General features: G+C 37.6%; 1 protein-coding gene across 1 annotated transcript in view; it reads right to left on the minus strand.

The window, feature by feature from the left end:
• The window catches only part of LOC107700359 (unconventional myosin-Ie-like), a 45,898-nt gene extending 35,040 nt beyond the window's left edge, over window positions 1–10,858 (minus strand). The window contains exons 1-6 of the mRNA XM_016501986.1: window positions 10,847–10,858; window positions 9,009–9,152; window positions 7,522–7,665; window positions 5,892–5,981; window positions 5,237–5,331; window positions 624–711 (exon numbers count right to left, since the gene is read on the minus strand). Coding sequence (XP_016357472.1) covers window positions 624–711; window positions 5,237–5,331; window positions 5,892–5,981; window positions 7,522–7,665; window positions 9,009–9,152; window positions 10,847–10,858 — 573 coding nt within the window. The remainder of the gene's footprint in view (window positions 1–623; window positions 712–5,236; window positions 5,332–5,891; window positions 5,982–7,521; window positions 7,666–9,008; window positions 9,153–10,846) is intronic.
• Between the last annotated feature and the right edge of the window lie 1,291 nt (window positions 10,859–12,149).

Raw genomic sequence — 12,149 nt, forward strand, 5'->3', positions numbered from 1 at the left:
AAACGCGTCGATTTTTACAAAGCTCATCGGTCTGAAAAAGCAAGGTGTGCTCTGATTGGACAGCTATCCAGTGCGTTGTGATTGGCCAATTCCTCAAGAGTGTGACGGAAATGTTATGTCTCTTACCATATTGTGATGCCTGCGGCAACCACATGTGACGACCCCGGGCTGGACTCCGCTTCGTCCACGGTGAAAGCCGATCTGGTGATCCACAGCACGAAGTTGATGTATTTCCTCAGCAACCAGCACGGATCAGCTCTAGGCATGACGAAGCGGATATCGTCCTCTTTTGGAAGACCAAACAAAGTAGTTTCGCTTTCACAATGAAACACACAGCGCCTTCACGACATGAACTTTTATAAAGAATATCTCTTTGGATTTAAGACTTTAGTCTTTGCAACTTTACAGATCTTCTTTATGCACCAAGAGCTTGTAACACACCAAAGAGAAAGGAAAAATTGAAATAGCATCATATGACCCCTTTAAAGAAACAGTCTCAGTAAAGTTATCTGGAAGAGGAAGACACCGTATGTTGTTTTTGCATTTAATCGCACCTTAGCTAATCCTGATAGTGTCTCTGCATGTACAACAGCTTTCATGTTTGTTTATTCTGTGCGACCCACCTGAACTCTGGGACCTCCACCTGAAACTTTGGAGATGTAGCTCATGATGTACTTTGCCGCTACCGTCTTCCCTGCTCCGCTCTCACCGCTGAGAAGAATATAAAAAAAGATGACAATGATAAGCTCTTTCCTGTATAAATAAATCAATTAATGAACAGCTATTTTAAATTGTACTAATATTTCACAATGTTACTGTTGTTACTGAATATTTGAAGAAATATATGTCTTACAAACAAAATACAGTATGAAGCTATTATGCGTGTTAGGCTTCTAGATTTAGCACTGACAGCAATGCTTGTTACAAAATAATACAGCATTTAATGTTTTACTAAACAAAATTTTTATGATCATAAAATCCAGACTCTAATTTTCCCACCTACAGCAGTTTAAAAACAATAACAGGAGGGTGTTAACAAGCAAAACCAGGCCCCTGTGTGCCCCATAGCACAGTACTAAAATCTGCTCAGCAAGCTTTTAAGAGGGTCAGAGAGGGTTTAGTAGATTCTTATCCTCAGTTAATACAGATCAAGTATAATGGCTTTTTTAACATATTTAGTTAAAAAAGTAAATATGTTTCCATAGTACTCCATAGTGAGCTATAGTCTGTAATGTGTTGCTTGGTAATGGGAACACATGCTTATTGACATATGTGAAGGGCCTGAGTTTGAATCGGATTTCACACAGAACAAAAGGTTTGTTTATATTGACAGTAATCAGTCATATTCTTATGGGACCATATGTACACATCTGTGCTGTCTGAACAGTGAATGTTTATGCTCATCAAGGCTGCATTTAATCAAGAATACAGTAAAAACAGCAATATTGTGAAATTATTACAATATGAAATTACGGTCTTGTGTTTTAATTCTGTTATGGAATGGCTGTGTGAATGCAAGCGCATGATGAAGATGATACTAGAACAGACTTTAATGAAAAACACAGGAGAATAGCACAACCATACACTAATGCAAAGTAGGATGAACCAAGGGAAAGGTACAAGTCAGGGTTTATATGCATAGAAATGCAAGGGAAATAATGAGTCAATTAACACGCACCAGGTGGACAAGATAACTAGGAAACTAGGTCACAGGGAAACACGAACACAAAAGACAAAATCCACAATGAAAATGAAAAAAAAAAAAAAAAAGTTAAATAAAACATACATGTTACAAATATATTTTAAAATATAATTTATTCCTGTGATGGCAAAGATGAATTTTCAGCAGCTGGTCTTCAGTGATCCTTCAGAAATCAGTCAAATTTTCTTATTTGGAGATTCAGAAACATTTCTGATTATCAATGTTGAAAATACTGTGCTGCTTAATATTTTTGTGGAAACCTTAATTCAGGATTACGTGATGAATAGAAAGTTCAAAAGAACAGCATTTCTTTGAAAATAGAAATCTTTTGTAACATTATAAATGTTTAATTTTCACTTCTGATCAATTTAATGCATGCTTGCTGAATAAAATAATTAAGTTGTAAAAAACAACAATTTTGAATGGCAGTGTACAGTACATGTACACAAATACATCCAGCCAACAGGGCAGGAAAATTTGCTAAATGCTTATACTCAAATTAAACCAGATGAAAATGTCATTAATTAATCCCGTGTAGTTCCATTTCTTGTCCTTCAGTTGCTTTACCCTCTACTTGCATCCTTCCGCCTGCCCATTGCCTTTGGCAGGGCCATACGCATTGAGATGTATGTGGTTTGGCGAATGATGACAGAAGAAGCTGGTTTATTTTTCTGTATTTCTTCTATTACAGATGTCAGTATTGCCATTTTGAGAAGGCACAGCTGTGGCTCATTTAAGGAATCTTGGGTAAGCGGTAAGAAGTCCATTACATCACACGGCAGCAGTACTACACACCTTTAATTTCACTTCATCCTATCGTAAGAGCCTCGCCATACATGCAGAAAAACTTCTCATGCTGGCTCCAAGAGCTCTTACAAGAGCTTCAGTCTGCCATGTGGTTCTCATTCCTTTGTCTTGCAAGTTTATAGGCTCTCCACCTTAAAGGAAATGTCCCTGCTCGTCTACAGGCGATGAAAGCTCTGGGAACACACTCTTGCATTGTACACTCAGTCCACTTAGATTAATTGTCCATGGCTATTTTTAAACATGTCTTTGGGGGATTTGTAATTTGTATGCTGTAATGCTAATTTTTAACTTCCTGTGTATGTTTGCTGACCAAAAATGGGCACAAAAAGAAAAGAAAGTGAGATGCATCAGTCATTCAGTCTCATTCAGTAAATGACGAGTCATGAGACTCATTATTCAGCAGCAGAAACATCAGCTCAGCAAATACAGCACTGGGTCACACTGGTGGGAGTGAATGCTTTTGTATATCATACTGTACAGACCACAGGGGCTGCCATACGAATAAGTTGACAAAGTGTTACCAATTACAGTGGAATGATCCGTTAATTCTGTCCTTTAGCACATGCAAAGTCTAATTTATTCAGTAAATGACTTCCTCTGTTGGGGAAGAGAGACTATTTTAATGCCACATCCTTCCTTCTTGTTTCCACTAAACAACAGCCACTACAGACAATGAAAATCACAACATTCCAAAAGAAAGATCCAAAAAGTCCTACACTTAAGGCAATATACAATACCTTTCAAAAGTTTTTTCAGCAAGGACACATTAAATTGATCAAAAGTGACTTTGATATTGTTACAAAAAACCTATTTCAAATTAATGGTCTTTTAAACTTTCTATTCATCAAAGAGTTCTGAAAAAAATTGTATCATGGTTTACACAAAATATTACGCAACACAACTGTTTTCAACATTGATAATAATAAGAAATGTTAGTTCAGCACCAAATCAGCATATTAGAATGGTTTCTGAAGGATCATGTGACACTGAAGACTGGAGCAGGTGAACGGACCGAGGGGGACGACCATACCCCCCTGGACTGGAGTAACGGTTGCTGAAAATACAGCTATGCCATCACAAGAATAAATTGCATTTTAAATAGAAAAAGTTATTTTAAATTGTAATAATATTACACTATATTACTGGTTTTACTGTGTTGATCAATAAAATGCAGCAGAAGAGGCATTTTAAAAAAGAGCAGAAGAGGCATTTAAAAAAACAAAACACTTTTGAACAGTAACCAGTCATGTGAAAATGATCTGTCCTTCATGCATAATGGTCTTTAGAAAAACCTGTGTCTGTCGTCCCAACCAAAATACAGCTTGACCACAGGATGCCTGGGCAGCAATTTCATGGAAGGCTTTGTTTACTATTCTGGATCATCACAATTCCACTTCCAGTCTCTTTATGTGGTCTGACTGAACTGGAAGCAGCTTTCTCCCTATACAAACAAACGGGTGAGAAAAATGCTGAAACTGAAGTCATCTACTATAAAGTAAGCACTACAGTCACCATCCAGCCCACAGGTGAATATGAGATCTGAAAGAAAGAGCTTAGACTCAGCAGTGAAAATCTCCCTTTCTGCAACTTCCCCTCCTTCACTATGTTTACCCATATGCAATAATGCTGCAGGGTGGCAGGGTGAATTCAGACACTTGATTTACATCCAAAAATGAAATTTTTCTTAAACTAAGGTGGGCAAAAATTTCCCAAACTTTTTTTAAAAACTGCACCACTAGCAGCACCAAATGAGAGAGCTGTTTGGCAAAGTTCATACAAATTAAGTCAATTCCTTGCTAATTCCTAGACATATCCTAGCCCCAAACTTACACAACTGCTTGAGCCAGAAGTTGACATGTTGGACAGCTCAAACAAACAGAGTAATATTAAAAGCACTACAGAACTAGTGGTCGACCAATATATATTTTTTTGACAGCCGATGCCAATATCTTAAGAGAGCAGGGTGGCTGATGCCCGATAAAAAGCCGATATACATGGATATTTTTCTTACAAAAACGCATCGATTCGCTACAGGAGGCCTTTGTTCACCCCCCGGAGCCGTGTGAGACACTTTTTTTTGTGGAAGGGTGCTTTTTATTTCACGTCTTTTGAACCGAAGGAATGCAACACCCGCTGAGTACAACGATAGAGCTTGAAAGATCAAAGACAATTTTTAATATAACTCCGACTGGATTCGTCTGAAAGAAGAAAGTCATATACACCTAGGATGCTTCGGGGGTGAGTGAAACGCAGCCTAATTTTCATTTTGCGATGAACTAACCCTTTAATCATGCCCCCTGACCCGTACGTAAATTGATTGATTTTACAAACAGCAGGATGATACGCAACCAAATATGTGTACATATACCAGAATTAAAATATAATGAATAGAATAAAAAGATAAAAGGCTAGATAAATACAAATAAAATAAAAAATAAAACAACCAATACACTGACTTTTAAAGCCATTTTTCACAACAATTTACTCATCTGCCATGGCAGAATAATGTGTTTTATTACAAACTATCTTCATCTGAGGGTTTTTCTCAATTTCATTAATTAATCAGAATGATATGTAAATATTTCAGTTACAAATGAAATTAAGAATACTAATAAACAGCTAGACCATTTATGATAATTACGAATGAAGATTCTTGTGACTAAAAGCACCTATAGTACAATGAACTTAAGTCTGATGTTCAGAGTTAAAGTTAGAAAGTTCTCTCACCTGATAATGACACACTGGTTCTCACGATCAATCATCATGTTTCTATACATGTTATCGGCTAGAGCGTAGATATGAGGAGGGTTCTCATACTGAGCCTGAGAGAGAGGGAGAAATGGAGGGAAGCAGATTCATTTCATAATTAACATTACAGTTCATGTTTAGTATGGCATGAGCTCACATTTACAAATAAGCTACTGTGTAGCATATAAGTCAGAACACATTCAAACATCTTATTGACAGGAACTAGAAGCTTGATGAGGAGCCTAGAGCTCTGGCCAAGCGTGGTTAAGAAGATAGACCTGTACATGCTGTTCTGTGGCGGTATAGCCAGGTGGCTTTAATGGGTAAGGTAGGTCTGCACAGCTATTTTTCTGACTAAGAATGCAGCTGTTAAAAGCATTTGCACCACGTCTACACACTTTAAAAACCTCCTTCTATTAAAATCATTACTAGAGCAATTACTGTTTACAGAAACCTCAAGGTATCGAACTACATAAAGAACTTTATGAGGACAGTTTCGATACAGATCACTGAGTTTAGAAAAATGAGCCTAATTAGTGTGTGTAGTGAATCAAAGTTACATAATACTCTAAAACTAAACCTATGGAACTAAATGTGAACAGTATTGTTCAGAAAATCATGAAAAAATACTTACCGCGCCTTGGTACATCTCTATTTCTTTCTCCCCAAAGTAAGGCATTTGTTTGAAAGGGTTCACTGAGATGAGTACAGGACCGATGTATGTCTGCAGGTGAAGGTCAAGGCTCAAAAGACTGCTGAAAGGTGGCAAGTAAAGTAAAGTTCACCCCAAAAAATTCTGTAACTTTTTACTCTCCATCATGTCACTCTTAACCTGTATGATCTGTAAGGTATTTCTCCTGTGAAACACGAGAGACGATATTTTGAAAATGTTAAGTCAATGGGGTCCAAAGTTGTTTGTATGGACAAAACAGTTGAAAATGTTCATCAAAATATCTTCTTTTGTATTCTGCAGAAGAATGACTTTCTGTCATAAAGTTTTGAAGTGATTCATATGATGCGATTTCAAGTTTTCCTTTCTCTTTGGAGTGTTACAAGCTGTTCGTGAATAGATAAGATCCCTAAAGTTGCAAAGACTAAAGTCTCAAACCCAAAGAGATATTCTTTATAATGTTCTTTTTTAGCAACGTCATATGACCCCTTTAACGATGACAGAACGTTAATTTGTGGGTGAACTGTCCCTTTAACTATTTCTTTACAAAATGTGTCTTTCTCTGAGAATCAATTAGATGGAAAACTCTCTTTCTGAAAGCTATTAGAGGTTTAGCATTCACAATAGAGGAAAACCTCATGGACCATTTTACTCATTGTGGTTGTTAATACTCAGAGGACATTCATAAAACTTTGGCTGGACTGGCAGATGAAAAATGGCCCAAGTGTTAATAATGGACTGGTGACATCAGTGAAGAGTTATATGTGGCAGCAGTGAAGATTTTGGTTATTGGGTCAGAGCCTTATTAAGATGCTGCTGCTCTCCTCTGAATGCAGTGGGAAGGCAACAGTCGGCAGTGAGTGATTGGAGCTATTTGGCTGCCTTGCCGTAAGTTGCTCACACTGCAAATAAAGGAAGTATTGAGCATGGCGCTCTGTGACCTCAGTTCCATACGCTGCTGACTGGAACACTTTGGTGTTGTTTCTATTTTCTGACCACAATCACAGGACTGATTCTGGACCAAAATGACCAGAGTCGGCTAAGACTCCATAAACCTAATATGGCAGAAAATAGAAATACACTGCTAGTGAGGTTTTCATCAAGAAATGGTACGTTTTATCAAGAGGGTCATTTTTAGTGCCAGTAATGTTTGACGGATTAGACATGAACCCTGCCAAGTACATTGGGTTCATATTGAAGAAAGGTAAACCAGCATTCTTCGGCCGCCTTCAACAATCTGTTGTTACAAAGCTCTCAGAATCGCACATACGGCCTTGATCAAACATAGTCCCTGCTACTGTGGGAAAATAGGACAACATGGATTTGGAAGTTGTACCATAGAGTTCAAGAACAACTTTCGTCATTGTTAAATGTTAGTGTTTAGTGAAGCTTTGGTCAAAATAAACCCAATCAAGATCTAATCTATACTCAAGTGTCCAACAACAGTTTTCTAGTGAGCCACAGAAAAAACATCCATCTGCAAAAACTCAAATAGAAGACATCTGTATTTAGGGCCAGTTTTATATCAGATTGAGATATTACCAACTTAGTAAGACTAAGGATTTCTGATTTATTTACAGTTGGACAAGGATACAAAAATAAAGTCATCCATATATCTCTTCTTGAGGTTTTCCACAATGGCGTCCTCATTGATCTTGGAGAGCAACACCATATCATCCACACCACTCTGCTTGACATTGTGGCTTTGCCAGTGGTACCGGTAGTGTCCCCGGCTCCCCTGTGAAAGCAAACACAAACAAGAAACTCTCGTTAGACTGTATACACACCCATAGATTTTGTGTAGCAGGCTAACTGGCAGAAACTGTATTAGCATATCCAAAGACAGTACTAGAGGAGGAGAAACAATAATGTACAGTATGTGGAAAATAATGTTTTTTTAAACTTAAACCGCATAAACGCATTTCATTACACCAAATACACTAAATAATGTTCTTTTTTAGCAACGTCATATGACCCCTTTAACGATGACAGAACGTTAATTTGTGGGTGAACTGTCCCTTTAACTATTTCTTTACAAAATGTGTCTTTCTCTGAGAATCAATTAGATGGAAAACTCTCTTTCTGAAAACTATTAGAGGTTTAGCATTCACAATAGAGGAAAACCTCATGGACCATTTTACTCATTGTGGTTGTTAATACTCAGAGGACATTCATAAAACTTTGGCTGGACTGGCAGATGAAAAATGGCCCAAGTGTTAATAATGGACTGGTGACATCAGTGAAGAGTTATATGTGGCAGCAGTGAAGATTTTGGTTATTGGGTCAGAGCCTTATTAAGACGCTGTTGCTCTTCTCTGAATGCAGTGAGAAGGCAATAGCCGGCAGTGAGTGAGTTGAGCTATTTGGCCGCCTGGCCGTAAGTTGCTCACTGCAAATAAAGGAAGTATTGAGCCTGGCTCGCCATGACCTCAGTTCCATATGCTGCTGACTGGAACACTTTGGTGTTGTTTCTATTTTCTGACCACAATCACAGGACTGATTCTGGACCAAAATGACCAGAGTCGGCTAAGACTCCATAAACCTAATATGGCAGAAAATAGAAATACACTGCTAGTGAGGTTTTCATCAAGAAATGGTACGTTTTATCAAGAGGGTCATTTTTAGTGCCAGTAATGTTTGACGGATTAGACATGAACCCTGCCAAGTACATTGGGTTCATATTGAAGAAAGGTAAACCAGCATTCTTCGGCCGCCTTCAACAATCTGTTGTTACAAAGCTCTCAGAATCGCACATACGGCCTTGATCAAACATAGTCCCTGCTACTGTGGGAAAATAGGACAACATGGATTTGGAAGTTGTACCATAGAGTTCAAGAACAACTTTCGTCATTGTTAAATGTTAGTGTTTAGTGAAGCTTTGGTCAAAATAAACCCAATCAAGATCTAATCTATACTCAAGTGTCCAACAACAGTTTTCTAGTGAGCCACAGAAAAAACATCCATCTGCAAAAACTCAAATAGAAGACATCTGTATTTAGGGCCAGTTTTATATCAGATTGAGATATTACCAACTTAGTAAGACTAAGGATTTCTGATTTATTTACAGTTGGACAAGGATACAAAAATAAAGTCATCCATATATCTCTTCTTGAGGTTTTCCACAATGGCGTCCTCATTGATCTTGGAGAGCAACACCATATCATCCACACCACTCTGCTTGACATTGTGGCTTTGCCAGTGGTACCGGTAGTGTCCCCGGCTCCCCTGTGAAAGCAAACACAAACAAGAAACTCTCGTTAGACTGTATACACACCCATAGATTTTGTGTAGCAGGCTAACTGGCAGAAACTGTATTAGCATATCCAAAGACAGTACTAGAGACTCTATAACTAGATTTCTCTTTGAAGATTGCATTATATATTTTAATGCTGAAATACTTTCGCTCAAATTTTACATACAGAGACAACTGTAAGTAAGCCATTAATAGGCTGACTTCCTCAAAGAGTGTAAATATTGCAGCTCTGTTGACCTTTCGAAACATTGCTCTGTTTGTATGAGCAGCTTTTTTCTCAATGAATGGTACTGTAAGAGTTTTGGGTGGTATTGAACCACAGTATACTAGTTGTAGCAAGCCAAGTGTACCCAAGCAACAGCACTATTTTACTTCACTACATTATCGTCACTAAAATTTTTCCAAAAAGTATGATGATTACCCTGCTGGGAAAAAAAATCACTTAAACCAGCCTAAGATTGTTTGTTAGTCTTAACTGGTTTGAGATTGCCTTTCAGCCTGGCCAAACTGGGCTGGACACAGCCACTTAAAATTGGCTTATAAACACTCTAAAACCAGCCAGCAGACCAGCCTGATCAGACTGAGAGACCAGCTAAGCAGCATTGTTAATGTTAAATGAAATAAAGCTAAAATAAAATATTAGATGAAAAACGTAAATTAGAAATGAAGTACTTCAACTAACTGACAAATTAAAAGATTAAGTACTAAAATAACTAAAACTACAACTGAAATAAAAATGTATTAAAGCTATATAAATATATTATTAAAACTAATAAAAAATTATAAAAGCAAAAAAAAAAAACAATTATTAAAACTTACATTACTAAAACTAAAATTAAAATGAAAACTGAAGAAAAAAAGTTCAAAACGTTAATAGCCTAAATCACAGTAGTATCATATGTAAATAATACTGAAATAACTCTGCAACTAAGACCAGTGAACCAGCTTAGGCTAGCTTAAATGGTTATTAATCAGCGGGGTAGGGTTGTGCAAAAAATCGAATGTGATTTTCATGCACATCTCACCAGTAAAGCCGGTTCTGTGATTAGTAGTAAATCTCCAGCACGTGCTTTCAGATGGAGCGGCATTTACTATACAGAGCCGTAGTTCACTGACAAGCTACACAAAATCACGTTCAAAATCGGCAATGAATCGCCACAGCGGGGTATGAATTAATTTCTCCTTGATATTGTGATACTTAATATATTGCACTATTAGCCATATGTAAGTTATCGTGAAAGCCCTGTTGGGTCAAACTACCTGTTTGGTTGTACAGTGGCAGATGGGGGGCTAAGAAGTCAATGAGAGACCTGTTCAGAAACAACATTTTGCAATTGCTTTTAATGCTACCAGGGACAGACATTACACCTTCATTCTGAATCTCATTCAGTCATGAACGCTGATAAACACAGTACATTGCTGACAACAGTTAATGTGAGCAAACAGTCCAGTCAGCAAAATGACCATGTTCAATTCACCGCCTGCGGCACATTTAACACAGCTCGTTCTTTTTCACCGCAGCAGATGTTGATTTTGTTTTTCTAAACTGATGAAAAGTGCAGGTCAGGAGTCTCCCTAAAGTTCCCTGAGCACTACAAACACTTCTTTTGATCTTTGCCTGATGTTCTCACCATTCCTCCTCTTCTCCCTCGTCCCCTTCTTTTACCTCTCTTCCCATTGTGCTTCCACTCTGATAATGTTTTTGCACAGGTGTGTCTCCGGAGAGCTTGGGTCATTCATCATGGGATGTAAGTCAATGGCTTCTGGCTACCGTTCTGAGATCACAATGGCCCGTGAGGAACCAGACCCTTACTCAGAATGACACAAAGCCTCGAGTGCATTTGACAGGACATCAAAAGAGAAGGACTCAAGAAAAGAAGGCAGATACAGAAAGAGAGCCAGACAGACACAGACAGTGAGTGTACTGCTTGGAGAGCACATGATCCAAACGCACTGCTGTTTTAAACATTTTCCTCTGTAATGTTCAATCATTAGTGCATTAGTCTGATTCGAAGGCCACATTTGTCTATATTCTTTTCTTACAGCAATTTTCCCAAGCTAAGGAATGTCACTCATGACAATGATATGAGGTAAACTGGAAAGACATTTAACATTCTCAAAATTGTACGTTCCACAGTCTGAAAAATCTAGCGGCGCAGGAAAGCAGAAGCACACCAAGTATGGAAGATTTTTTCCCTCCCTTGAAGGACTAATTAACTTGCCATCGTAAACAAGCACAGTACAAGTTTGAGGTAAATTACAGGAAAATAAAGAAACACTATAAATGCTCGACACCATGACAACAATAAGAAACCTCACTTGAAAATTATTAGTAGTGGAGCATGCTCAAAAACAATTAAGGAGGAAGGCAGCGTTTTAAACAAAACAGTAAACACTCCTTTCAGACCTTTACAGACTGTTTTGTTTAGTTTATTCTTGCATATATTACAGAGAGAGCATTCATTGTCCTGCACCTGTTTTTCTAATTCTATTGAACCCTTTCACAATGTTTGAATTCACATCACTGTCACACCATGGGACACATAAACACCTGGAAACAAGACGAACGTCTTCATTCCCAGCACATGTTCCTCATAAACTAAGAGCCAAAGCAGAGCTTCATAAAGAGCTGCAAAAACAGGATGCGAACACACAATTACTTAAATGAGACTTAAATAATAAAAATAAAAAGACAAAGACAAAGAAGAAGAATGACATTTAACAGTTTGAAGTGCTCACTTGTATCATTTAATTTGATAACTACATTCCTACATCTGATGTTGCTCCCTTATGTGTTAAACTTTTCTAATTAGTGAACAATTCATTACATTGTAAAAAGAAATGCTTTTTCAAAGTTGTATTTAAAACAAAGTTTACTGGAGTACGTTTTTTCAAAAAAATAACTATTTCAGTCTTTCTACTTCAAAATTTCATGTTTAATTAAATGTGTTACTTGCTGTTTCTTAGTT

Source organism: Sinocyclocheilus anshuiensis, unplaced genomic scaffold, assembly GCF_001515605.1.
Source record: "Sinocyclocheilus anshuiensis isolate Anshui unplaced genomic scaffold, SAMN03320099.WGS_v1.1 scaffold154, whole genome shotgun sequence".
Taxonomy (NCBI): Eukaryota; Metazoa; Chordata; class Actinopteri; order Cypriniformes; family Cyprinidae; genus Sinocyclocheilus; species Sinocyclocheilus anshuiensis.